The 27,912-nt window shown below is 58.6% G+C and overlaps 4 protein-coding genes across 5 annotated transcripts; 3 read left to right on the top strand and 1 right to left on the bottom strand.

Moving 5' to 3' along the window:
* The first annotated feature begins 6,722 nt into the window (after window positions 1–6,722).
* On the top strand, window positions 6,723–9,223 carry LOC133076809 (cytochrome c1, heme protein, mitochondrial). Its single transcript, XM_061171377.1, has 7 exons — window positions 6,723–6,885; window positions 7,490–7,686; window positions 7,769–7,895; window positions 7,983–8,140; window positions 8,227–8,387; window positions 8,717–8,817; window positions 8,920–9,223. The coding sequence occupies exons 1-7, from the start codon at window positions 6,754–6,756 to the stop codon at window positions 9,022–9,024; spliced, it is 981 nt and encodes a 326-aa protein (XP_061027360.1). The 5' UTR covers window positions 6,723–6,753; the 3' UTR covers window positions 9,025–9,223.
* A 1,129-nt stretch (window positions 9,224–10,352) lies between these two features.
* SHARPIN (SHANK associated RH domain interactor) lies at window positions 10,353–14,680 on the bottom strand. Its single transcript, XM_061171977.1, has 9 exons — window positions 14,135–14,680; window positions 13,662–13,836; window positions 11,634–11,771; window positions 11,420–11,561; window positions 11,244–11,334; window positions 11,025–11,178; window positions 10,827–10,945; window positions 10,611–10,739; window positions 10,353–10,515 (listed from the first exon to the last, which is right to left on the bottom strand). Exons 1-9 carry the CDS (start codon window positions 14,489–14,491, stop codon window positions 10,432–10,434), a joined length of 1,389 nt encoding a protein of 462 aa, XP_061027960.1. The 5' UTR covers window positions 14,492–14,680; the 3' UTR covers window positions 10,353–10,431.
* A 240-nt stretch (window positions 14,681–14,920) lies between these two features.
* Window positions 14,921–18,028, top strand: MAF1 (MAF1 homolog, negative regulator of RNA polymerase III). Of its 2 annotated transcripts, XM_061171978.1 has the most exons (8): window positions 14,924–15,287; window positions 16,025–16,150; window positions 16,254–16,382; window positions 16,457–16,622; window positions 16,755–16,876; window positions 16,959–17,078; window positions 17,249–17,389; window positions 17,516–18,028. In XM_061171978.1, exons 2-8 carry the CDS (start codon window positions 16,068–16,070, stop codon window positions 17,535–17,537), a joined length of 783 nt encoding a protein of 260 aa, XP_061027961.1. In that variant the 5' UTR covers window positions 14,924–15,287; window positions 16,025–16,067; the 3' UTR covers window positions 17,538–18,028. The 2 variants fall into 2 exon arrangements, with proteins under 2 accessions (XP_061027962.1, XP_061027961.1); XM_061171979.1 differs by lacking the exon at window positions 16,254–16,382 and having other exon boundaries at window positions 14,921–15,287.
* Window positions 18,029–18,055: 27 nt separating this feature from the next.
* On the top strand, window positions 18,056–27,105 carry WDR97 (WD repeat domain 97). The gene is made up of 23 exons (XM_061171980.1): window positions 18,056–18,281; window positions 18,485–18,615; window positions 18,805–19,433; window positions 19,596–19,717; window positions 19,910–20,615; window positions 20,687–20,829; window positions 20,912–21,148; window positions 21,226–21,316; window positions 21,419–21,551; window positions 21,642–21,763; window positions 22,039–22,099; window positions 22,271–22,726; window positions 22,808–22,933; window positions 23,029–23,112; window positions 24,102–24,230; window positions 24,328–24,516; window positions 24,600–24,794; window positions 24,897–25,094; window positions 25,170–25,291; window positions 25,374–25,536; window positions 25,906–26,360; window positions 26,457–26,518; window positions 26,629–27,105. The coding sequence occupies exons 1-23, from the start codon at window positions 18,152–18,154 to the stop codon at window positions 26,829–26,831; spliced, it is 4,887 nt and encodes a 1,628-aa protein (XP_061027963.1). The 5' UTR covers window positions 18,056–18,151; the 3' UTR covers window positions 26,832–27,105.
* Window positions 27,106–27,912: the final 807 nt, after the last annotated feature.

Below are 27,912 nucleotides of genomic sequence, written 5' to 3' on the forward strand. Positions count from 1 at the left end.
TGAGGTGCACCAGCAAAACTAGCACGAATTTCTTTTTCCTTCACAGTTTCACGGATAGAAGATTGGTTCCTAGCGTAGATCTTAGCAACCTCAGCATACAATTTTTTTCCTTTCCTTATTAAGTTGAGGACTTTCACCTTTTCGCTTAAAGGAAGCACTTCATTTCACTTAAAGGCTTCTCTTTGGTGTACCTGAATCACAAGCATCCCTACTCTTGCACTTTGAAGCCATTCTTAAGTAAAATAAGGGTCACTAAATGTAAAACAGCTAGCTAGTGGTAAGCAGCCGCATTGCACAGGGAGATCAGCTCCGTGCTGTGTGACCACCTAGAGGGGTGGGATAGGGAGTGTGGGAGGGTGATGCAAGGGGGAAGGGATACGGGGATATATGTGTGCATAGAGCTGATTCACTTTGTTATACAGCAGAAACTGACACGACATTGTAAAGCAATTATACTCCAATAAAGATATGAAAAAACAAATAAATAAAATAAAAGGGTCACTTAGACACTGTGATGCCTCCACAGTTGATCTGATAACCCAGATGGCTACTAAGTGACTAATGGGCAGGATATACTGGGCAAAGGGATCATTTGTGTCCCATGCAAGACAGAGGGGCGGGTGCAAGATTTCATCACTCTACTCAGTACGGGAAGTATTAACATGTTAGCAATATTAAGACTTCCAACCTGTGAACACAGGATGTCCTTACATTTATTTAGGTCTTCTTTAATTTCTTTCAGTAATGTTTTATAATTTTCAGTGTACAAAGGTTGTTAAATTTATTCTTAAGTATTTAATTTTTTCTTTTAATTTATTTTTGGCTGCATGGGGTCTTCGTTGCTGCACGCAGGCTTTCTCTAGTTGTGGTGAGCGGGGGCTACTCTTTGTTGTGGTGCGTGGGCTGCTCATTGCGGTGGCTTCTCTTGTTGTGGAGCACGGGCTCTAGGCGCACAGGGTTCAGTAGTTGCAGCACGCGGAACTGCAGATACAGAGGGCTGACTGTAGAGTTATAGGTGGATTTTCAACTTTGCAGAGGGTCGGGCGCCCCTAACCCCTGCGTTGTTCAAGGGTCAGCTGTGAAATAGTAGTTGTGGCTTGCGGGCTTAGTTGCTCCGCAGCGTGTGGGATCTTCCCAGACCAGGCATCGAACCCATGTCCCCTGCATTGGCAGGCGGATTCTTAACCACTGCGCCACCAGGGAAGTCCCCTAAGTATTTAATTTTTTGATGCTATTGTAAATATAATTAGTTTCTTAATTTCATTTTCAGTTTGTTCATTGCTGGTGTATAGAAACACAACTGATTTCTGTATATTGATCTTCAATCAGACTTGATGAACTCATCCATTACCTCTAATATCAATAGTTTGTGTGTTCCTTAGGATTTCACAGTTGACCCTTGAACAATGCAGGGGTTAGGGGCGCCGACCCTCTGCAAAGTTGAAAATCCACCTATAACACTACAGTCAGCCCTCCGTATCTGCAGTTCCAAATCCTCAGATTCAACCAACTGCAGGTGGTGTAGTACTGTAGTGTGTATTTAGCAAAAAAATCTGAGTATAAGTGGACCTGCGCAGTTCAAACCCATGTTGTTCATGGGTCAATTGTATGTAATTCATGTTATCTGCAAATATAATTTCATTTCTTCCTTTCAAATTTAGATACTTTTTATTTCATATTCCTGCCTAATTGCCCTGGATAGACCCTCCTATATAATGCTGAATAGAAGTGGCAAGAACCAACATCCTTCTCTTCCTTTTAATCTTACTAGGAAAGCTTTCAGTCTTGCACCATTGAGTATATTAGCCATGAGGTTTTCATAGATGTCCTTTATCAGGTTGAGGAAGTTGCCCTGTATTCCTGTTTTTTTGAGGTTTTTATCATGAAAATGTGTTGGGTTTTTTTTCAAAAGCTTTTTCTGTGTCTATTGTAATGATAAAATGTGGTCCTTTTCCCTTTATTACTATTATGTGTTATATTGAGTGTTTTTTTATACATTGATTGATGTTTGCATTGATTTATCTTTACATTACTGAGATAATCCCACTGGGAAAAAGATGTACTGCATTTTTCAAGCATTGGGTTGAGTTTGCTAATATTTTGTTGAGGATTTTTGTATCTATATTCATATAGGATATTGGCCTGTAGCTTTCTTTCTTATGATATTTTGTCTAGTTTTAGTGTCAGGGTAATACTGATCTCAAATAATGAGCTGGGAAATATTCCCTCATCTTCTATTTTTTGGAAGAGTTTGTGAAGTATTGGAGTTAAGTCTTCCTTAATTTTGGTAGAATTCGCCAGTGAAGCCATCTCATCCTGGGCTTTTCTTTCTGGGAAGTTTTTGTTGTTGTTGTTGTTGTTATTTAATTACTAGTTCAGTTTCTTTACTTGTTATCGGTCTATTTAGATTTTCTACTTCTTCTTGAGTCAGTTCTGGCAGTTTGTGTCTTTCTAGGAATCTGGCCATTTCATATAGGTCATCTAATTTGGGGGCATAAATTATTTATGGTGTTCCCTTATAATCATTTTTATTTCAGTAAGGTTGGTAGTAATGTCACTTTTTTCATTTCTAATTTTAGCAATTTGAGTCTTCTCTTTTTATCGTAGTGAGTCAAGCTACAGGTGTGTCATTTTTGTTGATCTTTTTAAAGAATCAGCTTTTAGTTTATTTTCTCTGTTGTTTTTCTATTCTCTATTTCAATTGTTTCTGCTCTAATCTTTATTATTTCCTTCCTTCTGCTTACTTTGGGTTTAGATTGTCTACTTTTTGTAGTTTTTAAAGTTAGAATGTTAGGTTATTTATTTAAGATCTTATTATTTTTTTAAAGCTCTAAATTTCCCTCTTAGCAGCTCTCTTGATGGTGCTAAGCTTTAGTATGTTGTGTTTTTGTTTTTATTCATCTCAGAGTATTTTCTAATTTTCCCAGTGATTTCTTTTTTTTTTAATTTAATTTTTACTTTTGGCTGTGTTGGGTCTTCGTTGCTGCACACGGGCTTTTCTCTAGTTGTTGTGAGCAGGGGCTACTCTTCATTGCAGTGCGCGGCTTCTTATCGCCTTGGCTTTTCTTGTTGCAGAGCACAGGCTCTAGGCACGTGGGCTTCAGTAGTTGTGACCCACGGGCTCTAGAGCGCAGGCTCAGTAGTTGTGGCTCACGGGCTTAGTTGCTCTGCAGCATGTGGGATCTTCCCGGGCCAGGGATCAAACCCGTGTCCTCTGCGTTGGCAGGCAGATTCTAAACCACTGAGCCACCAGGGAAGTCCCTCCCTGTTATTTCTTCTTTGACTAATTGTTTATTTAGGAGTATGTCATTTAATTTTCACATACTTATGAATTTCCCTACTCTCCTTCTGTTATTGATTTCTAATTTCATTCTGTTGTAGTCAGAAAACATACTTTGTATGCTTTTACTACTCTTAAATTTATTGAGACTTGTTTTATTGCCTAACATATGATCTATCCTGAAGAATATTCCATGTGCACTTGGGAAGAATATGTACTCTTCTGTTGTTGGAGTGTTTCATTGCTGCCCATTACGTCTAGTTGGCTTATTGTGTTGTTCAAGTCTTCTCTTTCCCTGCTGATATTCTGTCTAGCTGTTCTATCCATTACTGAAAGTGGGGTACTGAAGTCTCCAACTGTTATGTTAAATTTTCTATTTCTCCTTTCAATTCTGTCCAGTTTTGCTTCATGTATTTTGGGGCTCTGTTAGGCAAATATATCTTTATAGCTGTCATTTCTTCTTGATGAATTGATCCTTTTTTCATTATAAAATGTCCTTCTTTAACTCTAATATAAACATTTGTCATAAAGTTTATATTGTCTGATATTAGTATAGCCCCTCCAGCTCTGTTTTGGTTACTGTTGGTGTGGTGTCCTTTTTTCCAAATTTTACTTTCTATTTGTGTCTTTGAATATAAAGTGTGTTTCTTATAGGCATTATATAGTTGGATCATGACTTTAAAAAGAAAAATCCACTGTGCCAATCTCTGCCCTTTAACTGGAGACTTTAATCCATTTACATTTAATGTAATTAATGATACAGTACAATTTATATCTGCTCTCTTGATATTTGCTCTCTATGTGTCTTATGTCTTTTTTCCCCCCAATTTCTTCATTATTGTCTTTGTGTGTGTGTGTGTGTGTGTGTGTGTGTGTGTTATTTTCCAGTGTACAACTTTAATTCCTTTGTTATTTCTTTGACTATATTTTTTGAGTTATTTTCTTAGTGGTTACCCTTGGGATTACAACTGACATCTTAATTTGTAACAATCTGATTTAGATTAACATTACATCAATTTTAACTGTATTAAAAGATGTTGCTCCTGTATAGCTGTTTCCCCCTTCTTTATTTATTGCCACATATTCCACCTCATATATTCTGTGTCTATACCCATAGATTTTTTTTTTTTTTGGCCTCACCACACAGCTTATGAGATCTTAGTTGTGGCGCATGGGCTTAGTCGCCTCGTGGCAAGTGGGATCTTCCTGGACCAGGGCTTGAACCCATGTCCCCTGGATTGGCAGGCAGATTCTTAACCACTGCACCACCAAGGAAGTCCCTGCCCCCTTGTTTTGAGAGATGATTTTGCCAGATATAGAATTCTTGGTTGGCAAGTTTATTCTTTCGGCACTTGGAATATGTCATACCACTGCCTTCTGGCCTCCATGGTTTCTGGTATGAAATCTTCTGTTAATTTTATTGAGGACCACTTATATGTGATGAGTCACTTCTCTCTTGCTGCTTTCAAGATTCCTTTTCTTTGCTTTTCAACAATGTATAATGTGTACAGGTGTGGACCTCTTTTACTTCATCCTGCTTGGAGTTTTTTAACTTCCTGGATGTGTAGATCCATGTTTTTCATCAAATTTGGAAAGTTTTCAGTCACAATTTCTTCAAATATTCTTTTTGCCCCTCTTTCTCCTCTGCTCCTGAGAATTATGTATAGGTTGGTATGCTTAATGGTGTCCCACAGGTCTCTGAGGCTCTGTTAATTTTTCTCTCTCTCTATTTTTTTTTTTCTGTTTTGCAGACCAGACAATCTCAACTGACCTAACTACAGGTTTGCTAATTCCTTCTTCTACCTGCTCAAATCTGCAGTAGAACCCCATAAGTAAAAATTTTCAATTCCATTATTGTACATTTCAACTCCATAATTTCCATTTGGATTCTGTTTATAATTTTTTTTTACTGACAGTCTCTATTTGATGAGATATTATTCTCATACTTTCCTCTAGTTCTTTAGACATAATGGTTTCCTTTAGCTCTTTGAACATATTTTAAAATTTAATTTAGTTTTTTATTAAAATTTTTTATTACTTTTAAATTTTTATTGGAGTATAGTTGATTTACAATATTGTGTTAGTTTCTGCTGCACAGCAAAGTGAATCAGTTATACATATCCACATATCCACTCTTTTTTAGATTCTTTTCCCATATAGGTCATTACAGAGTATTGAGTAGAGTTCCCTGTGCTATACAGTAGGTCCTCAGTCCTCATTAATTATCTATTTTATACATAGTAGTATGTATATGTCAATTTCAATCTTCCAATTTATCCCCCCCAGACATATTTAAATAGTTAAGATGCCCCAGGGATAGTTTCTATTGATTGGTTCTTTTTTTCCCTATTTATAGGCCAGAACTTCTTGTTTCTTTGGATGTCTCATAATTTTTTGTTGAAAACTAGACATTTTAAATGATATAATGTGGCATTTCTGGAAATCAGATTCCAGGTTTTGTTGCTGTTGCTGCTATGGTAGTTGTATTTGTGTATTGGCTTTTCTGAACTAATTCTGTCAAGTCTATTATTTGTCATGGGTAGCCACTGAAGTCTCTACCTGGTTAGCTTAGTGGTCAGATAAATGATTGGACAGAAATTTCCTTAAGTGTCTGGAACCAATAAATCTCTGTCATTCCCAAGTGGCTCTGTGTGTATGTGGGACATGCTTTCGGAATTCAGCCAGGCAGTTTACAACTCTGCTTTAGGCTTCACCTGTGCACAGAGACTCAAGGTCAGCCAGAAGTGAGCACTTAGGGCTTTTTCAGGTCTTTCATGAGTATATGCACAGCCCTACTTATGTTTTTGACCATCTGTATTCCGGAAATTTGTAGGGCTTTTCAACGCCCCTGTGGACAATGTATTCCCCAGTTCTTCCTTTTAAGCTTTTTGGTTAGTCTGTTATTTGCCCCAGCTGTTCTCCATTGCTTCAGGGAGATTACAGCTTTGAAACTACAACACTTGCCCGTAATTGCCTTCAACAGCCTCGGGGAATAGGCTACTAGCACTGGGCAAGTTGAGTGGGCTCGGCAAGAGGGGCCTTCCAGAGGGTCATCTGACTGGTTAAATAATATCAATGCTTTGCAGTGAGGGTGTTCTGCCACCGCGCCAGGTCTGGAAATGTTGCTGGACGAAAGCGTGCGATGGTTTCGAAAAGCGGTGGATCCCGGGTTGGGGGCGTCCGGGCGTGGGGGGCGCAGCACCGCTGAGCCCCGGAGACCAGCGGCGGGATCAGGGAAACCAGGGTTGTTGGGAGTTGTCACGGCAACAGAGAGACGCAACGAGGACCCGCCCAACCGCTGGTTTCCACGACGACCGGAGAAGCGCGGCGAGGCGGTGCGCGGCCCTGACGGGCAGAGCCCCGCCTCGCCCCCGCCCCGCCCCCCTCCGTCACTCCCCGGTTCTCGCGAGATTTAAGCTCTTTTGGCGCCGCAGAGGCCCACGGTAGCGGTGGCCGCGCTGAGGAGGGCCAATATGGCGGCAGCGGCGGTGGCTTCGTTTCGCGGGTTGGTGCTGGGCCCGCGGGGCGCGGGGCTGCCGGGCGCGCGGGCCCGGGGTCTGCTGAGCGGTGCGCGGCCCGGGCAGCTCCCACTGCGGACACCCCAGGTGAGAGCTGGTCCTAACCCTGGCCGCCGCGCGGCCCCGCAGCCCAGTGAAGGTCACCGCTGGGAGGCTCCGGGCGCGGGCCAGGCAGCGCGGGAGCAGCCTCCGCACCTGGGCCCCCGCCCCGGCCGGACCCCCGCTGCCCGCCGACCTTGGGAGCAGGGCTGGGCTCCCACCCCTCCGAGCAGCACAGGCACCTGGTGCCGAGCGTGGGGGGCGGCGGGGCGGGCTCGCTGCCGGCTCGGGACTGGGCGCTTCCCCGGGGGGCGCGCCCAGGCCCGCTCCCGCTGCGGCCTTCCAGACTGGGCCCGCGTCCTAAAGTGACCTCAGCCTGATCTCAGCCAGCTGCTTGTGACCTTGGCCTGCCCCAGCACCCTTGCTCACTTCGGCCCGATTCCTGGCCCAGGATCTAAGAACACGCCTCACAAAACCCCCCACTCAGGGCCGAATTCCGGTCGAGGGGTCCGCAGCGGGGAGGGTGGGGAGGGCAGTGGCACGGGAGGTGGCCGGTGCTGGGTGCCTGAGTTGGGAGAGGTAGGCGCTGAGAGTCAGATCCCCAGGTAGGGCTGGGTGGTGTTCTGGCAGGCGCTGAGCGGGACTCTTGCAGGCAGTGTCCCTGTCGTCGAAGTGTGGCCCGTCCCGGGGTCGGAAAGTGATTCTGTCAGCGCTGGGCATGCTGGCGGCAGGGGGTGCAGGGCTGGCTGTGGCTCTGCATTCTGCGGTGAGTGCCAGTGACCTGGAGTTGCACCCCCCCAGCTATCCGTGGTCCCACCGCGGCCTCCTCTCCTCCCTGGACCACACCAGGTGTGTGGCTGGCTGGGGGAGTTTCTGGGTGGGCCGGGTGGGGTGGAATCCTCGGCGCCCTTAACCCTTTCTATGTCTCTAGCATCCGGAGGGGTTTCCAGGTGTACAAGCAGGTGTGCTCCTCCTGCCACAGCATGGACTACGTGGCTTACCGCCACCTGGTGGGCGTGTGCTACACAGAGGATGAAGCTAAGGCGCTGGCTGAGGAGGTGGGGACGTGGGGATGCGGAGGACCCCACAGATTGGGGCTCCTGCTGTGCTGGACAGCAGGGTTGTGATGGGGCTCTTGGTGGCAGGTGGAGGTTCAGGATGGCCCCAATGAGAACGGGGAGATGTTCATGCGGCCGGGGAAGCTGTCTGACTACTTCCCCAAACCATACCCCAACCCTGAGGCTGCGCGAGCGGCCAACAACGGAGCACTGCCCCCTGACCTCAGCTACGTCGTGCGAGCTAGGTACTGGCCTGCGGTGGGGGGGTGGGTGCTGGGGGAGGAAGGGCTGCCTCATGCCAGGGGCTGAGGAGACCCCGATCTGGTCCCAGGCACGGTGGTGAGGACTACGTCTTCTCCCTACTCACGGGCTACTGTGAGCCACCCACTGGGGTGCCGCTGCGAGAAGGCCTCTACTTCAACCCCTATTTTCCTGGCCAGGCCATTGGCATGGCGCCTCCCATCTACAACGAAGTCTTGGAGTTTGACGACGGTGAGAGCCCCCCACGCTGGGGGTGGGCAAGCTGGGTCCTACTTTCCCCACTGCTAGGGATGCTCTCCTTGTGTTCTTGGCCCAAGAGTGCCTGCACCTTCCTTGGCTGGGACACTGTCTGTCTGTTTCTGAGGAGGCTCATGGGCAGCCTTGAGGCCATCTGTGTGCTGGGTGGTGGTAGGGGTGGGTGGTGGTAGGGGTGGGTCCCATCCCTTTTGAAGCTGTGGGCAGGAACCCATCTCTGCCCCATGGTGGAGGATGCTCTTTGGGCTACCCCACGTTGGGCAGGGACACCCACGGGCAGCTCGTACCACTTGTCCTTGGCCCAGGCACCCCAGCTACCATGTCCCAGGTAGCCAAGGACGTGTGTACCTTCCTGCGCTGGACATCTGAACCAGAACACGACCATCGCAAACGCATGGGGCTCAAGGTGAAAGGGCTGGGCGGAGGGGCACAGTGGGCCTGGGGGAGGGGCTGGGAGCTGGGCAGGGGTCCTTTCCGCCTCCCTCCTCTGAGCCTGCCTCCTCCCCAGATGTTGATGATGATGGGCTTGCTTTTGCCCCTGGTCTATGCCATGAAGCGGCATAAGTGGTCAGTCTTGAAAAGCCGGAAGCTGGCATATCGGCCACCCAAGTGACCCTGCCCAGTGTCTGCTTGCTGTCCTGCCTGAATGGGTCCTCAAGCCAAGGAGCCACCCTGGGCCTGTTCAGGTCCCAGCTGGCCCTCCTGGCCAAGCCCCTCTTCCTCTGGGACAAGAGAGGAAGGGGCAGGAGACGAGGTTCCAGCTCCAGATCGTTCAGCGCCCATCATGGAAATAAATTAAGTTTCTCAACATACCCATTTGAGCTATTGTGTGATGGGAATACAGGTTTGCAGAGGACTCTAGGACTAAGACCCTTGCCCTCAGAGCTCCCAGGGGTGTCCAGTGCAGTGTGGCCAACATTGCCCTGCATGCTGGGAGTCCAGTCAGCACTGAATGTGGGACAGGAAGCGGAGACCTAGCTATTAGAGAAAGTGGCAACACTGACTGGAGTGGAGAGAACCTGATTACAGGTGGAAAGGGCTTCGCTTGGCTGGACACAGCCCAGGGCCCTGCTGCAGTAACCCACCCGTGTCCGTGTATTGAACCACTTGGCCTTCATCCTGAAGGCGGCAGGGAGCCCTGCATAGCATTTCAACCAGGGAGAGGCTGGCCTAAAGTAGGAGCTGCAGGAGCTGTTCCTGGGGCTCAGGGGCAGGCAGGGCTGGGCGGTGGCCGGGAGAGGAGGGGCAGCGCTCAACCTCTCCAAGGAAGCAGAGAGGCAGGCGGAGGCCACCTGGAAGGTGCTTCTGGTCTCTTGGCTGGGCAGCTGGAGGTGCTGTTGACTCAAGGGTCACGGTCTTTGTGAGGGAACGGCACCTCCTCGCAGTCTACAGGGCGGCTGGGAGTGGGTTCAGGCCACATGGCCAGACAGTGGCCGGGCTCACACAGCCGTGGACCTGTCAGTGGCAGGAGGCCCATGGCGGTGTTTTCCTGGTAGTAGCCCTGGGCCCTGGCTCAGGGCTCTTATTTTCTGAGCTTTTTTTGTTCCCAAGCAGGGAATGTAAGGGGCAGCCTGGCGGGAATAGCCCAGAGGAGTGGGGACCAGCGTGGGGAGGGCAAGAGCAGAGAGGAGAAAGGCAGAGGGAGGGTGTGTACCTGAAAGGCTCTGGTTGGAAAAGGAGGGCCAGTCAGCTGAGGGCTGGGTGGGGCTCAGAGGGCCCAGCCCAGTGGTCAGCAGGCAGGGGGTGTCCTAAGCACCCTTGGGGCCTGGGAGATTTCAGGGGACTTGCGTCCCAAGTATGCTCTTCAGTAGCCACCTGGGCCCAGCTGGGGAGCCGCCACCCCTGCCTCGCTGCCAAGTTTCATCTGAGTGGGGCTGTGCCCTGCTTTCCGTTCTCCCAGCAGCCCAGTCTGCACAAGGGCACAGTGAAGGGGCACCCAGCTGGCTCACAAGTGTATTTAATGACTCCAGCTCACAGCCCCTCCCCGGCAAGCCCGGCTTTGTCTCCAGCGAGCGGTCAGTCAGCAGAGGTTCCCTGAGAGGTTCAGGAGGGGGTCCAGGGACCTTGGGTCTGGAAGGGGAGGGCCATCCTCTCTTCTTGTGACCTGGGGGCAGGGGGAGAAGATGGGTCGTTCTGCTTGTTTTGCCCCCCTGCCCCCATCCCCTCCCCTGCCTCTGCCTCTGCCTCTGCCCCTGGTACCTTTGGTAGCTGCTGGGTGGAGGCTGTGGGAAGGGGGTCCCAAGCACAGGGCCTCTGGGTGCTGCACATCTCACAGCCGGGTCGGCTTGGGGCATTGATGAAGGTGCAGGAAGGGCAGGGCCAGCCGGGCTGGGGAGGTGAGGACACGGTTACTGCTTACCCATTCCTTCAATGCCCACAGCCTCCTAGGCCCTCCCTGCCCAGTCCCTTGCCCACCTGAAGGGGGTTGGGCAGGCTGGAGCCAGCTGGCTGAGGGGCTTGGGGCAGCCCCAGTGACTGAGAAAACAGGCGGCCTAGTTCCCCATCCATCTTCTGGGGGCGCTGAGGATTGCGTCCTGCCATAGAGGGGATGAGACTCAGGACCATGTCAGGCTGCACCCCACCTTCCTCATCCCACTGCAATCAAGGACTGACCTGGGGCCTCTCGAGGGGCTGCGAGCAGGTAGAGGAAAGCAGGGTCCCCATCCCGCCGGACCCCATAGAAAGCAAGGCTGTATTCGGGGACACACAGGCACCTCCCGATGACCCAGCGCTGCACAGCCGGCGGGAAGCCAAACTCCGAGAATACCTGGGGCCAGAGTGTCAGAATGTCACCCAGGTCCCCCCAGCAGAGTCCCCAGACCCTGTGCTCACCTGCTCCTGGAGGGCCCCGATGGTGGAGTGGGGGTGGGCTGGCAGCGAGACGTGGGCAGAGGATGCAGCATCTTCAACTGTAACCTGCAGCCTGGGCCAGAATGTAGGTCAGTGGTAAGGACTGGGGACCGGAGAGGGCTGGGAGGTCAGGGAGAGACAGAAGTCCCAGGCCTTACCTGATGGGGCCAGGAGGGAAGCAGGCCTCCTGGAGCTGGATGCTGAGGGCCACGTGATGCTGGGCCAGGATGGCTGCTGCTTGGGCTGCCCGCTTCTCATCCCCACTCTCTATGGCCCGGGTCAGGTGCCCTGCTAGGTCCTCTGCAGGGGGGAGAGGGCCGTCACAGCCCCCCACGGGCTGCCTCCCCAGCCTCTCCAGCCCCCTGCCTTTACCTTTCTCCATCAAGTCTCCAGGGCGCCAAGGAAGGTCCACCTTGGGCTGGGGGGCCTTGGTTGCAGGCACTTCAAGGAGACTGGGCGGGGAAACAGGGCACGTTTCTGAGCCTAGGGCTGGGGTCTGGCTGTCACTGCCTAGGAGGGAAGATGTGGGGTGGGCTGTGGTCTCCTGAGATCTAGCCCCCAGCTGAGTACTCACCCAGGCCTCTGCTCTCTGACCTCAGGTTTCCGGTACCTTCGTCTCCTCCCTCCTCACCTCAGCCCCTGCCAGGGCCCCGCCTTGGCCACACTTCAAGCCAGGCCTTTTCCCCAGCCTTGGCCCTTGCAAACCCCAGAGGTCCCGGCTGACTCCACTCAGAGCTGCACTTGGCTCTTCCTTGGGCTCTGGAGTCCTTTTGGTCCCTTCTGCTGCCCAGTCCCACCCGTGCCCCTCCTCCGCAGAGGCCAGGCCACTTCTCTTGGCCTGTACAGGCCCTCTCAGCCAGCCAGGAGGCTCCCTGGCCTCGCAGCAGAACCAAAGGAGGTCCTCAGAAGGAGCCCACCCCATCCTGCTCACCAGGAACCCTGCAGTCAAGATAGCCTCCTTTTGTTGTCCTCGGGGACCTCCATCCTCTCTCTTGGCTCTACCATCATCACAGAACACCTTGGGCTGCTCCCATGCCAAACAAACCCTCTCCAGCCGATGCCTGCCCTGGGCATGCTGCCGTCTCTGCTTCTTACCACCCACTTGAGGCCCTGCCCATGCGGTGCTGATGCAGCTCCTGTGGTGGCCTCAGTGTTCTGAGCTGTCCTCCCACTGAGATAAGCAGGGCTCCCAAGCACCCAGCACCAGGCCTGGCCTGGCCTCAGCTGAGCCCGAAAGATCTCATGCATACTCTTGCCTTGAGGCTTTTGTACCTGCTGCTCCCAGGCCACATCGTTCACCCCATGATCTTTACACTTCACTCAAGGATCACTTTAATAAGGATTTCCCTGCCACCCTATTTTAAATTGCAAACCCCTCCCTTCCAGCGCTCCCATCCTTTCCACCATCTCACAGAATTTATTTTACTTATTTTATACGTCTGTCTCTTCTCTGGAAATGCCAGCTCCAAGAGAGCAGAGATTTAAAGTTTTATTCATGCTAAATCTCTAAGGCCTTAAAAAAGTGCTTACTACAGGTGCTGAACACACATTTGGTGAACCAACGGACAAACGAATGAACGAACAAAAAAGGCCTTTCTTTCTCTGCAGATGCTGTTGTCTGGACCTCTCTTCCATCCCAGTGTGTGGTTTTCTTCTCACCCCTCTGACAGCTGTTCTGATGCATCTGTGGACTCTCCCTGATACACTGTGTGTGTCTGTCTGCCTTCCAGACCCTCTTCTCTTCCCACTTCTCTCTCCTGGTGACCTTGGTTGACCTCTTCTACCCCCAACCTTTACCTCTTTAGAGCCCCAGCTCCAGTCCAGATCCACCTCCCTCCCTTCCCTCCCACATGTTTAAGAACTTGACCACCTCTATGCCCTCCCAAAAAGGCCCTCTATCTGGGAGCTCCCCAGTGTCCGTTCCTTGCAGCTTTCTGTCTCAACCACGCACTCTTCCATTTAAACCTCAAGGAAATCCAGCCAATTCCATCTCCGAGGCATCTCTGGAAACATCCTTCTTCTCTCCGGCCCTATCTGCACCACCCACACGAATGCAGGTCTCAGCCAGTCCTAAGTAGCTCGCATCTGAGCCTGTCACTCTCCCACTGAATACCTTCCCATAGCTCTGCATAAGTCTGTCTTCTCGCCCAGGTCCTGAGGGCCTGCGTGCTCTGCCCCTCCACACTTGTCTGGCACTCCAGGCTCCAGCTCTTCGGTCTCTGTTCCTTTTCTCTACTTCCTCCCTCCTGGGAGTCCTCCCAGAACCCCAGCAGTGGGTAAGGTGGGCTCAGCTTTCCCCACTACTCCCCCCATCCAGACCTGGGGGGTGGGGCTACCCCTGTTCTCTCGCAGAACTAACACTGCCCCAGTCCCAGTGAACCTTCACTCCAGGGCACTGACCATTCTGTCCTTCCACGGTGGCACCTCGGACCAGGGCTGCCCACCGCTGAGCTTCCTGAGGGTTGGCGAAGTGCAGGCTGAGAGTCCCAGGCCCTCCCGGTGGAGGCTGCAGCTCATGCTGGCTGGGGCCTCGGACGGTGTAGGAGACAGACTCCAGGGGCCACTCCAAACTGACCTGAGGAGGGGGAGAGTCCGGGCTCAGTGCCTCCCCCCAGCACATACTGCATGAAGATCAAAGGAACACGAGGTAACATTTGTAGGCCACTTACACTGTTTTAAGCCCTTTACACGTATTACCTTATGAAACCCTCACACTAGTTCTACGAAGGGAGGCACCAGCATTATCCCCATTTTACACACGAGGAAACAGAAGCAAAGAAAAGGGAACTGCTCAAGAGCACGCAGCTGGCGAATGGAAGGGTATGGCCTCGGGTTCAGCGGCCAGGCCGCGCGCCCCCGCCGCCCCCACTCACCGCCCCGGGCCCCGCGCCAAGCAGCTCCAGCCGGAAGCGCCCTGGTCGCTCGGGGTCCGCGCTCAGCTGCAGCCTCCGCAGCTGCGCCTCTGCGTCCGGCCCCGCGCCCAGCGGCCTCACCGCGGCGTGCACGGCCAGGAGCACCGCGGCCGAGCCGGGGTCCGAGGCCGCAGCCGCGCCGCCCGCCGGCGGCGCCATCTCCGGTCCGGTCCCGGCCCAGCCCCACGAGCCCGCTTCCGTGGCCTCGGGCCGCTGAGCGCCTCCACCGGCCGGAAACTGGGGCCGCGAGCCTGGGGTTCCGGGCGCCGCCTGAGCGTTGGAGCCGTCTGACCCTCCCGCTTCGCCCACGATGGACATGGCCAGAGGGTCTTCGGACTCCGGCGGGCGAGGCTGGGCTTGGAGGCCTGTACTCTGGGCAAAGCGTCAGGGACTGAAGCACCGGCCACGACTAGAAGGCCCTAGAGGCTCGGGTGGGGGCTGCAGCCCCCAGGCTCCTTCTGGGCCGCCGCCCGCCTCTCGCCGCCCACCGAACACTCCGTTACCCCCTCCAGCCCACACCTCAATAGTCCGCTAGTCGCTCCGGGGAACTCGGACAGCACCCGGGGCGGAGCCGGCGAGGGGCCGCGACCAATGAGCGCCAGGGAGGAAGGCGGGTTCGCACGGCCGAGAAGATGACGGACAGGCGCCACAGCCAGTAGGAGTGGAAGACAGGACTGAGCGGCGGGTACTGCCCCCAATGGCTCTGCGAGCTCCCGGTCCCGGCGGCTGGAGCGGGCCATTCAGACGCGTGGGGCCGGGCCTGGCGGACGCTTGTTGTTGTCCGGCCCGGGGAGGTAGAGGTCGTTCGCTCGCTTGCTCGGGCCTTCTGTGGCGGTCGGCGGGCAGGTCGGTCGCGATAGTCGGGCGCCGTGCACGGGCGAGGCTATGTCGCGGTGGCAGCCCGGATGGGCCGGCGGGGCCGGGAGTAACGGGACGTCGCTGCGGAGCTTCTTTCCCCGGATACAGTGCGGCCCGAGCGGAGGCCGCCGCGCCGCACTCCGGTCCTGAGGCGTCCGCGCTGCCCGGGGCCCGCACCGCCTTCTCACCCGCACAGACGCCAATCGACCTGACCCTGCCTGGTCCGGCCCGGCCCGATTGAGCGCAGAGTAAGCAGGTAGGTAGGTGTACGCCCTGTGCCCGGCGCCGACTCGGGCCCCCCAGAACTACAGCCCCCAGCAGGCTTCGCGCTGGAGCGCACGCGCGCCTCCCAAGGCGCACGGCTTCCTGGGACTTGTAGTTCGCGCGGCTTGGCTGGGGTTCCCCTTAGACCCGGCAGACGCTGCAGCGCCCTAGCTGCCCGGCTGACAGGCCCTTCGGGGGCCGCGGGGCCTCCCTCCGCTCCCTGTCGTACTTTCGGAGAAAAACGGAGGAGCTCACTAGAAAGCAGCCTGTAGAACAGGAAAGAGCGCCGCGTCCAGGTGACGGCAGGGCCGAGCCCCAGGTTACCTGGTTCCTAACTGGGTGCAGGTTCTTACCCGGGCTGAGGATCCCGGCCGGAGGGGCACTGCAGGAGTCACGTCCCTTCGCGGGCTCACAGGGCCCCCCTTGGTGGGTAGGGCTCTTGTGTCGGGATGGGGGGTGTTGAGGGAGAGACTAACCCAGCAGCCCCGGGGTTAGCAGGATCCCCGGTGGGTCCCCCAGCCTGGCCCAAGAACTCCTGTGAGGTGCAAGAGGTGAGGCTGATCTGGGGCCTGGACATGCCGCTCTCATCACCTCTCCCGCCAGTGCTGAAGGCCTGGGAGCAGGCTGCAGGAGGGACCCAAGTTGTTTACAGCGGCGCCACTTACTGGGAGGAGGGCTGAAGGTGGAGCCCCAAGGGCCAGACACCCATGGACTGACCTCCATCCTCAGGCAGCACTAGCCCTTCGGAGCACAGGACTTCCTCCCCGAGGACATGAAGCTGTTGGAGAACTCCAGCTTCGAGGCCATCAACTCGCAGCTGACCGTGGAGACAGGAGATGCCCACATCATTGGCAGGTGAGGCCGGGGCTCTGGGGCTGGCGTCTCAGAGGTCACTCTGCCCTGTCTCTGGGTTGAGCCTGGGGGGGTGGCATCTTCGTGGTCCTGTCTGCGTCTCTAGGATTGAAAGCTACTCGTGTAAGATGGCGGGCGACGACAAGCACATGTTCAAGCAGTTCTGCCAGGAGGGCCAGCCACATGTGCTGGAGGCACTGTCCCCACCCCAGACCTCGGGCCTCAGCCCCAGCAGGTGAGCCGGGCAGGGCCTGCCCACTGTGGACTGGCAAGCGGGGCAGTGACAGGCTGACGCTTCTCTCTGTGCAGACTGAGTAAGAGCCAAGGCGGCGAGGATGAGGGCCCTCTCAGCGACAAGTGCAGCCGCAAGACCCTCTTCTACCTGATTGCCACGCTCAACGAGTCCTTCCGGCCGGACTATGACTTCAGCACAGCCCGGAGCCACGAGTTCAGCCGGGAGCCCAGCCTCAGCTGGGTGAGGGTCGGGTCGGGGAAGGGACCTGCAGGCCCACAACCATCCCCGGTGTCCTCCCTAACTTACTGGGGCTCGGCCCAGTTCACGCCTGCTGTCCTGGGTCCTAGTCAGCCCAGACTGTGACCATCCTAGGTGGTGAACGCAGTCAACTGCAGTCTGTTCTCGGCTGTCCGCGAGGACTTCAAGGCCCTGAAGCCGCAGCTGTGGAACGCGGTGGATGAGGAGATCTGCTTGGCTGAGTGCGACATCTACAGGTGAGCTGGCATCCCTGCAGGTGGGTCCTGGGTCTGTGTGGCACTTGGGACCTCACACCACATCTCGCCCCGCACTCCCCAGCTATAACCCAGACTTGGACTCAGACCCCTTTGGGGAAGATGGCAGCCTCTGGTCCTTCAACTACTTCTTCTACAACAAGCGGCTGAAACGGATTGTGTTTTTCAGCTGCCGCTCTATCAGGTTGGCTGGCACCTGTCCACCTCCCTTCCTTTACCTCCCTGTTTGGCCCACACACCGTTTCCCCAGCTTGGCCCACCCCATTCCTAACTTTGTTCTCCCCGGACACCCTCCCTGGGGTTAGCAGCAGGCTGGGGGTAGGCGGTTTTAAGACTGGTCCCCCCCACCCCCAGTGGATCCACCTACACTCCCTCGGAGGCAGGCAATGAGCTGGACATGGAGCTCGGGGAAGAGGAGGAGGAGGAGGAGGAAGAGAGTGGAGGTGGAGGCCGCGAGGGCGGCCCCGAGGAGACCAGCACCATGGAAGAGGACAGGTGTGTGACGGTTGCAGCGGCCTCCCTCCCTGGAGCCTGGGGTGTGCAGGGCAGGGTGGGGCCCCCTCTCCCTGGTCTCCTGAGTGTGGGCTCCTCAGAACTCACTATGTGCCACCCTTTGCCCAGGGTCCCGGTGATCTGTATGTGAAGAGGCGGAACAGAGGCCCTAGCTTCACCCAGCTTCAAACAGTGCCTGGACCTGCCCACCTGAGGGGCCCCAGGGCCTCCACAGCTGCTGGCCAGATCCTGGCGCTGCCACAGCACCAGCGCCACTCCAGGCCACACCCGCCTAGCCCTTTGGCTGTAGCCTGTGGATGTCCCCTCAGCCCCACAGGCTCCCGCTGCCCACGCTGTGGCTGGACTGGACAGCAACGGCACAGGGCCTGGTGGGAAGAGCCACTGCCCCGCCCAAACAAACTGACACGGTCAGGGACAGCTGGACCACAGAGTTTATTTTTGTATTTTGTGCAGGGTCAGGCCTGGACCTGCACACTCCAGCCCAAAGGGCCGGAGACCCAGCAGGCGGTCCCCAGGGGTCATCCGCCCACCTGTACTCCCCACCTTGCCCATCGGGCAGCGTGCACTGAGTGTCACTTTGCTGCAGCTGGTTTGCTTCCAATAAAAGTTTCTGTGACTCAGTGTGGACGGAGGCTCACGAGGTGTGGGGGCGGGGCCTGCGTCGGGGGCGGGGCCTGCTGCGTCCGGTATCCTAGCAACGGTCCTAGCCGGCTGTTGAGCCGCCTGGACCCCGCGGCTCCTGAAATGGAGCCAGAAGTGTTGGATGCAAGCAACCCCTTTACCGTAGAAGGCGACCACCTGATTCCAGACCTGGACCTGTATGATGCCGACATCTACGACGTCCCGGACCCGGGACTGCTCAACGAAGAGGATGGTGAGGTGGCCCGGCCTCGACCCCCAGACGGCCCGCTTGGCCGCAGGCCTCACTCAAGCGCTGGTTCTGTCCTCTGGGAATGCAGCACTCCCCGGGCAGTCCCCTAACCTGGCAGGGCCCTCAGGAGGGGCCTTGGCTGCCCATGACCTCCAGGGTTAGGGGCCCAAGGCCACACTGACAGGGCTTCCGCTGCCGGTTCGCAGAGTCATCGTTTAAGGAGCCGGCCCCACGGCTTTTTACCGGCAACTCTCAGTGGCAGAACGTGACCCCGAGCGCCCGTGCCCGCCAGCTGTGGCTGCTCCTGCGTACAGGCCTCCACACTTTTGTGGAAAAGGTGCGGCTTGCCCATGGCATCTGTCTCAAGGCCTCTTTCCGGCCTGGCTCTTCCCCTAGGGGTCCCCTGCAGGACCCCAGCCCGGATCCTCTTGGCTCCCCTAGGTGGGTGCTGCCTACAACCCCGCCCCCCGCCCCAACCCCTGGCCCCCGCCAAGTTTACGGCAGGCTTGCTGGTCCCGGTCCGCAGGAAAAGAGAGCTGAGCTGCGTGTGGCGCGCTTGACGCACGGGCTAGAGCCGCTGCGCCGCCTGGAGGTGGCAGCCGGGCTGTGTTCGGTGGCACAGGACCCCGTGGGCAGACGCTTCGTGGTGCTGGACGGTGCTGGCCGCCTGCACGTGCGCAGAGAGGATGGCTGGGCGCAAGAGAAGCTGCTGGCTCCAGTCGCGCTTACAGGGCTGGTGGCAGTGCTGGGCGAGCTGGGCACTGTGGGCCGCTTTGTGGGATGGGGCCCAGCAGGGCTGGCCATTCTAAGGTCCGACCTCAGCCTGCTGTGGCAGAGTAAGCCAGTGGAGCGCAGGGTGCCGGGCCGCGAGCCAGTCTGCTGCCTGCCGGTGCCCGACCCCGGGCTGCTGCTGGTGGCGGAGGCGGGCGGAAGCCTGGCGCTTTGGAAGTTCCGTGCAGGGGGTCGCTGCCTGGTTCCCCATGGGTCCCCTCTGCGGCTGCCGCCAAGCCTCTCGGGTGCGCTTGCGCGCCTGGCTCTGGGGCCTCGGCATCCCCCTCACGTCCCACGCTGCTGCGCAGCCTACGGCTCGGCCGTGCTCACCTTTGATCTGCACACCTGGGCTCTCACAGATGTGCGTCGGGATCTGCACAAAACGTGAGGAGGGGCCCAGGGGCTGGTGGGAGAGGGGGGAATCATGAGGTAAGTCCGCGACAGAAATCCGGTCGTGGCAGGGGTGCCGGCGCGTGCACACACACACACACACACACACACACACACTGCGGTCCTGAGTCCACGGGCCTCCCTCTCACCCCTCAGCACCATCTCCGACCTGGCGTACTGTAGAGAGGTGGGGGCCATGGTGACAGCTTCCCGGGACAGCACGGTGAAGGTGTGGGAGGCTGACTGGCAGATCCGGATGGTGTTCGTGGGACACACAGGTGCGCCGTGCCACGGTGGCTATTGAGGGCTGGTCTCCCCTCACCCTGGGCACAGCCCTGCCTTCGAGAGCTCCGGGCACAGGATCTCCATGGGCTCCTGGCCAAGCTTCTCCGCCCTGGTCATGACCCTGACCGACGGCTCCCCTTCCCTCAGTCCCTGGTGCGCACGAGTGACCCGCGCCCCTCCCGCAGGCCCGGTGACTGCGGTGGCCGTGCTCCCGAACACTGCCCTTGTGCTGTCGGCTTCGCAAGACGGGACGCTGCGCACGTGGGACCTGCAGGCAGCGGCGCAGGTGGGTGAGGTGGCGCTGAGCCGCTGGGGCCCGCGCGTGCCGTCGGAGACCGTGAGCCATCTGCTGGCTCCCGCCGGCCCCGGCTGGCCCTTGCTCTCCTTGCGCGCCCGCAGCGTGGAGCTGTGGCGCATGCGGGAGCTCTACTCGCCATTGGCCCAGCTGTCGGCGCCGGTGCTCCACCTGCAGGTGGCGCCGGCGCTGCCCTCGCCCACGGCCCCGCAAGCGCAGCTGCCCACGCGCCTCGTGTGCGCCTGCGCCGATGGCTCGGTCTACCTGGTGTCGGTCTCCAGCGGACGCACCGTGAGCGCGCTTCTGCTGGAGCCCGAGGACTGCGCGGCTGCCGTGGCCTACTGCCTGCCCCGCGAGGTGCTGTGGCTGCTGACGCGCGCCGGGCACCTGCTCTGCGCCAACGCAGCACGCTGCCCCATGCGCGTGCTGCGCCGCCTGTGCCCGCCGCCGCCCCCGGCGCCCCGGCCCTGCTGCCTGCACCTCTACAGCCACCTCACGGATCCCGGTAGCGCGTTCGCCACCTGGGAGATAGTGCGCCAGTACAAGGGCGAGCTGTGCCGCAGCGACGTGGCCTGGGCCTGGAAGGACAAGAACCGGTGGGTGCCGGAGCCAGCCAGGGCTGGGCAAGGCGGCCGAGCCCACACCAACAGGCTGTGGTCACCCATAGGTACCTGCTCGTGGTGGGGCACACTGATGGCACCCTGTCCGTACTCGAGTTGCGCTCCTCGAAGACGGTCTTCCGTACGGAGGCGCACGGCCCAGGCCCCGTCACCGCCATTGCGTCCACCTGGAACAGCATCGTGTCCTCGGGTGGGTACCTCTCCTCCCTCCACGGCTGGCCTGGGAACCCCTTCCCTCCCCAAAGGCCCCACCGTGGCTCCCGCCCCCACAGGGGCAGACTTGACCGTGAAGATGTGGCGCGTCTTCCCGTATGCCGAGGAGAGCCTGAGCCTCCTGCGCACCTTCTCGTGCTGCCACCCGGCGGTGGTGCTCTGCGCCCTCGGGAATCGCATCACCGTGGGCTTCGAGGACCTGAACAGCGCCACCTATGGCTTGGTGCAGTTTGGCCTGGGCAACGGCCCACGCTTTGATCACCGGCCCCAGGACGACCCCACGGACCACATCACCGGTGAGCGCGCAGGGCAGAGGTGAAGTCCGGGCCGCCAGTTGGCTCTGGCCCCTGACCCTGAGTCCTGGCCCCCCCAGGCCTGTGCTGCTGTCCCACGCTCAAGCTGTACGCCTGCTCCAGCCTGGACGGCACCATCCGCATCTGGACCGCGGAGAACCGCCTGCTGCGGTGGGCTGGGGGTGGGGGAGGGGTGGGGGCTTGCCTCTGCTGCTGCCTCCGTGTTCTGTCCCGAGGAGCAGTGCCGGACTGTCGGTCTGAACAACTCTCCAGGCTCCTGCAGCTGAACGGTGCCCCTCAGGCCCTGAGCTTCTGCAGTAACAGTGGGGACCTGGTGCTGGCCCTGGGCTCCTGCCTCTGTCTGGTGGCCCACAGGCTCTACCTGCCCACGTCTTACCTGATTAAGGTGTGCACTGAGCACAGGTAGGCGGGGTGGGGCTGTGGTGGGCAGACAAGCCACCAAGGCCAGGGCTCCAGGCTCCCTTCCCCTGCTCAGAAGCTGTGCCAGGATGCCCCTGATGTGGTGGATGACCCTGCACTGCCGCTGACCAGCCAGGAGTCGCTGACCTCAGCCCAGCTGCAGAGGCTCGCCAACCTGCGTGGGGTGGCCAGCCTCAGGTCTGCCGGCAGGCCCAGCCGAGCCGTCCCGGAGGCCCCGGCCTGGCTCCCCTGGGTCAGGGCCTGGCCGAGTGCTCCCAGCTTGAGACCCCAGCGCTCCCAGGCCCCTTGGCCACCCACCGCAAGCCCGTCCCAGTCCCGGCCTTCCCACTCCTGGCTGTTTGTGGTTCCCCACCAGGGGCCTGGCCACCACCCCTGGGTCCCTGTCTCAGCCTCTGCCCTGTCCCACTGGTAATGCCACCCAGCGTCCCACCCGTGTCCCTCCCTGTCTGCAGCGCAGCCTCGTCTTTCATCCATCGCCAGACGGCCACGCCTCAGCAGCCAGTGTTGGAGAAGGTGGGGTGGCTCCTGACCCCCTCTCCACCGCAGTGCCCCAGCCCTGCCCCCCGACCCCGGCTCAGGCCCTTCCCCTTCAGTCCCTGGGGCAGGCCTGGGATCCCTGTGCTTGTCTAGGGGCACGCAGCAAGGCTCAAGGAAGAATGCGCTGATCCCTGACCCTCACCCCAGGACTTGGAAGCCTTCATTGCCCGGGACCAAGACCTTCAGCAGCTGAAACTGGGGCTGGTGGGCCCTGCTGCCCGGCCCCCACCCTCCTGGCAGCAGTGCCAGGAGGCCTTTGATAACTACCTCCGTCTGATTTATGGCCCTGGTCTGCTGGTGAGTGTGGGGCCTCCCCAGTCCCTCCCTTCACCCGGGGCCTCTGACACTGCCCGTCTGCCCTGCCCTCCCTGCCAGGGCAAGTATTCCGGAGGAGAGTCCCAGCAGTGGAGCACTGTGACCCTCACAGTGGAGAGACAGACGTGGGACGTGTGCGCCCTGCCCAGAGATGTCCCCGATTTCGGGGGCATTGAAGCCTCGCCACCACAGGACCTTGGGACCCTGGGCCAGCGCTTTGCCCACCCTCCCCGAGTCCCCTTGCCTCCCCCCACCACCCACCGGAGGTTGCCCAGCAGAGCATCCCAGGTGAGGCTTACCACCACTCCCACCCCTGTCCCTTCACCTCATGGTTCCTGTCCCACCCCCTGACTCCTCCTTCCACCCCAGCTGCTGGCCCACTCTTCCCCGAGCCACGAACTGGGCCTTAGTTTGCACCTGCAGCTGCAGTTGGAGTGGCTCCACGGGGAGAAGCCTGTGGCCCCGGATCCACTGTCCTCCCACCTGCAGCGCAGGGTGAGGGGCCCAGGCGGGTGGAGGCTGCCGCCCCAAGGCATTACTGCAGGGACACTGGAGTCCAAACTCGGCTCTGAGCCCTGTCCCATCCCCAGATCCCCCTGCTGCTGAAGAGGCGGCCCCAGGAGCGTCTCTCCAACCTCAGGGGCTTCTTCCCTGCCGCTGTTCAGCCCTGTAAGGTGAGAGCCCCTCGCTGTCCTGAGGCCCTTCCCTCCCCAGGGGGGCCCTTCTTATGCACCCCACCTTCCCTTTGCTGTAAGCCTTTGTGCCCAACTCTGGCCCGAGGGCCAGGCCCACCTGCGCCCCTCACCCCCGGGTCCAGTTTTGCTGCGGCTGCTCTCTGTGTGCCCTGACCCCTCGCTCCCTGGGAACTGGCTGCCAGAGGGCCAGGGACTTCAGAGCAGGAACCAGGCAAAGCCAGAGCTTCTGCCAGCGCTCACTCCCACAGCCGCTCCCTAGCGCAAGGGTTGGGAGGCTGGGGCCTCTGTGGACTTCGGGAGACCAGAGTCCCCTTCCTTGAGGGGAGCAGAGTCAGTGGAAGCCGGCCTTCCCATTCTCTCCCCCTCCAGATGCCCAGACAGGCCCAGCCCCTTCTCCCCACACATCTGGCACTCTTACCTTCCCAGGTGGGTAACGGAGCCTTCCAGCTGCTACTCCATCTACCCAAGCCCCCAGTAGCCCCCCTCGAGCTCCTATTGTCCCCTTCTTTTTTTTTTTTTTTTGGCCGCGCCGCGCGGCTTGTGGAATCTTGGTTCCCCGACCGGGGATTGAACCCCGGCCCAGCAGCGAAAGCACGGAGTCCTAACCAGTGGACCGCCAGGGAAGTCCCTCCTACTGCCCCCTTCTTATCAGCGTCTCTGCTCCAGGACCGGGGGCTGAGTCCTGTGGAGACCATGTGGGTGTCAGGGCTCCCCAAAGGCCAGCTGTTACCCAGATTTCCCTCCTCAGTTACCACAGCTGATGCCACACTCACTGCCTGCCCTTCGGGCTGATTTCTAGAGATTCTCTCTTCCTGTCTGTGTGTCGTGGGCAGGGCGTGTGAGCCCAGCTCAGCTCTTGGACATCAGGCGGGCAGAGCTGGGCTGGTGGCCAGGGTGCCCTGCCAGCGTGGTCTCTGGGGCAGCTGGAGTCCAGGCCCTCAACCTGCCCTGCTGTGCTCCACCTGCAGTACTGGCGGCGGCCCATCCGCTTCCCGGGCTGCGTGCCCAACTCGGTGGTGCTGCAGCAGATGTGGCTGCCTGTGGAGGTCAGCGGCCTCGGAGCCCTAGGCCCGCTCAGGCGCCGCTGCGAGAGCAAGGCAAGGGGCGGGGCGAGGCTGGGCGGGGTCTGCGGGGGCGGGGCCGGCTCCATGCCGCGCCCGTGGCCACGCCTCGGCCTCGCTCTCCACTTCGCAGCCAGGTGGGAGCCAGGACGACCTGTGGCTGCCGCGGGGCATCAGGCGGCAGCGCGCCATGCGGCGGGAGAAGCTGATCCAGTCGTTGGGAGAGGAGGGGGAGGAGGATCTGGACGGGGCCTCGGATTCGCTGGGCCCCCACAGGCAGCTCTCTGACCAGCTGCTGGAGTCCGAGGAGCAGGAGGCGCAGGTGGGCGTCCGGGGCTGGGCTGGGCAGCGGCGCAGGAGCTGCCTGAGGAGAGCAGGGTCTGCAGCTGCTGCCGCTGCCCCTAGAGCCCCGAGTGTCTCATCCCGAAGCCCATGGGCTCCCGCGAGGACACCGCCAGGGCCGAGACCGGTCTTGACTGCCCCCAGTTCCACTATGGGCACTCGCTCTGGGAAGAGCGCTACGGGCATCTGCCTAGGTTCCTGCATTTTTTCGTCGGCCAGAACTGGTTCAAAAAGCTCTTCCCCATCTTCACTCTGCAGGTTCGGGGGAGTTTTGGAAGCACGGGCTCAGGTATGGGAGGGGGAGGCTGGAGCGCCCGGGTGCGGCGCAGGGGGCCAGGCCTCAGCACCAGATCCCTGCAGGCGTACCCCGAGGTGGGCACGGTGGAGGGCCTGGCCTCGCTGTTCATGGACCTGCTGGACGAGGCCTCTTGGGCAGACCGCGTGCACATCCTGCACGTGCTCCTGAGGCTGCTGCCCGACATCAGCAGAGAGCTCTGTAGCCGGCTGCAGGGCATCCTCGTGCGCTTGCTCAACCTGGACCGGCCCCCCAGCCTCCAGGTGAGCCCCTAGTCCCGCGAGCGGCCCCGCCCCGCCCCAGGCCTCGGGCCCCAGTGTCGCTCCCCCTGCGCTCAGGTCGGCATGCAGAAGCGGTTTGTGATGCTGGCGCTGCAGCTGCTCCTGGCCTGCTCCCTGGAGTCCCGCGAGGTGGTGCTGGAGCTCCTGTGCTACTTCCTTTACTCGCCAGCCTCCTGCCGGTGAGTCCTGCTCCCTTCCCCTTCCCCCTCCCCGCTGCTGCTGCCGGGGAGGCCGCCCAGAAGCCTCCCACACCCGTCCCAGGCCGGAGCTCAGGAAGCTGCTGGATGGACTCGGCCTTCAGGACCCGCAGGGCTTCCTGTTCAAGGAGATGATGACCTGGGTCCAGGGCCCGGACCTCGACTCCAAGGCCGCACTGCGCAAGCGCTGCTGCCAGAAGCTGGAGGAAATGATCTGGCAGGTGAAGGTCTGGGCTGGCGGGCGGGCGGGCGGGGGCGGGCCACCTGCCCGCAGAGCCTCTCGCCTTCTCCCCAGGCTTTTCCCAAGTGCAGAGAGGAGAGCCAGGTGAGGCCAGCAGGCTCCTTGCCCCACTCTGGCTCTGCGCCTCTTCCATCCTCCCCCATCCCTCACCCCTTCCCCATCTCCTGGGATCTTCCTGCGCCTCCCCAGGAGGGAGTCTGGGGTGGGGTCTCAGGCTTGGAGCCAAGGGCAGCACCTCTCCGGCCTCCACTGGCCAACTCCCCAGCAGATGGAAACTGTGCCGCCGCCGGTAGCCAAGTTGTCAGAGATGCTGCCCGAGGTCTCAGAGACCTCAGCACTTCACCCTCCTTCGAAGGAGGCCCTGTCGCAGATTTCCATGGTCTCTGGGGCAACTGTTCATATCTCTGTGATGCCCTCAAGCATCTCCCGGACGCCCTCACCGGTGGTCTCACCCGGAGAGCCGGACTTGGCCGCCCTGGAGTCACAGGCCCAGCAGACGCTCGCACAGATGCGCTTTGGGCGGACCCGACGTGCACTGTCTGAAACACTGACGCACTTCTGCCCCTTGCCCGAGGCCCACTTGCGATCCTCCGCGCCAGCCGCACTGCCTGATGAGCCGCTGCCTCTGGAGCAGACGAACTGGTCACAGTCAAAAATGCTGGACCTGGGGCCCATCGACGCACTCAACTTCTTCTGCGAGCAGCAGCGGGCTCGGCAGCAGGGCCCCCTGCAGGAGGAGCCCAAGACCCTGCCCCCTCGCCCGCCGCCACGGAGGCCCAGCATGGTGGTGCCACAGCCCCGGGAACCCCGGTGAGCACGCCACGGGTCCCTGGAAGATGCTGGGGCAGAGCCTGTGTGGAACAGCTGAGGCGCGGGCTCAGCCAAACCCGCCTCCTTACCCTCCAGGCACTACTCCATCCTCCGGCTTCAGGAGGCCAAGGTCCAGAGGTCTCCAATGAAACTGAGAGGTGAGTAGGGGCAGGGGTAGAAATCGGACCCTGACGTCCACCCCACCCCAGCCCAGTTCCCGCGGAGCATTCACCCCACCCCAAGGTCTCACCATACTGCTGGCCCCCAGGCCGAATGCTGTCCCGGCTCTGGACGGGCCGCACCCTGGATGGCGCCATCCGGATGCTGAAGCTGCCACTGCCCCGGGTGGAACTGCAGCCTTTCCCCCCAGACTGGCCCAGGCCTGCCCATCCGCTGCCCCCGCAGCTCCTGCAGCCTGCCCTGCAACGCTATTTTCTGCCAGATGACACGGACCCTGACAGCTACAGCTGACCTGGCTGGTGACCCTGGCCTGACCCTGCCTCCCCCTCTTCCCTCCAGCATGGAGTCAGGACATGGCTCTCCAGCCGGCTGTTCACCCCAGCCAAGGCCCAGGGCTGGAATAAAGTCCAGAGGCCACAGCCAGCACACTGGATGCCACCTTCACCTTTGGGGGCCACTGATGTGGGCAGGGGGGTCTGGCTGGTGTGTCACGAACCTGCTGGTGGCCAGCTGCATGTGTGAGGCAGGAGCTGGGGGACCGGTGGGGTCTGGGATGGGACAGGGTCTGGGCTCGGGTCAGCACGTGGTGGGGCAGTGTTCTCGGTGGGGGAGGGCCTGTCTGCCCAGAGAGGGAACCCGCCGCATGGGCGTGGCCCTGCTCAGGCACTCAGCCACGGTGCTCAGTTAATTACTGGGGTCAGGAGGGGAGGGGGAGACTAACGGGTGGGCCGGCGAGAGGGGAGGGTCTGGGTGGTCGCAGGTGTGTGTCGGGGAACTTGCAGTCATTTGATGCAGGTGAAACCAGGAGTCCGTCGGAGCTTTGCTACCTTTAGGCTGGAAAGGAAAAAAATTAATGAAGAGGCCCCGTGCGCTTTATCCAAGAAGCAGTAAAGGGGCAGTGTTCTCTGGACCTTTCAACCTAAAAGTCACTGGGAGATTGACCTTGTCTGTGAAGCACAGGGTCTTGGGGCCTCGGCCTTCTTCTGAACTGCCATGACCTCAAAGGGCACTGACCCAACCACACGTGGAGCCCACGTGCGCACTGGCTGTTAGGACGGCTTTTGTGACGGGCCTGTTCTAGCTTTCTATATCCTGCTGCTGGGTTGTCTGAGCAGAGATTTCTTTCCTGTATTTTCAGCCTCTGACTTTAGACATTTCTGCTCAATGGCTTTGTGGTTACAATTGGTCTCCCACACCTTTCCCACAGCCCCTAACCTGTGCAGGGGCTCTTGTTACAGGGCTGCTGAGTGGTCAGCTCTTTCCTAGGCCAAGGAGGGCCAGAAGTGCCAGGTCCAGATAACTGAAAGACTTGACGTTTTTATAAAAGGAACTGCACCTGCTAAAACAAGGACCGTGAGGCCCGTAGTAGTCT

This window comes from Eubalaena glacialis, chromosome 17 (assembly GCF_028564815.1).
Source record: "Eubalaena glacialis isolate mEubGla1 chromosome 17, mEubGla1.1.hap2.+ XY, whole genome shotgun sequence".
Taxonomy (NCBI): domain Eukaryota; kingdom Metazoa; phylum Chordata; class Mammalia; order Artiodactyla; family Balaenidae; genus Eubalaena; species Eubalaena glacialis.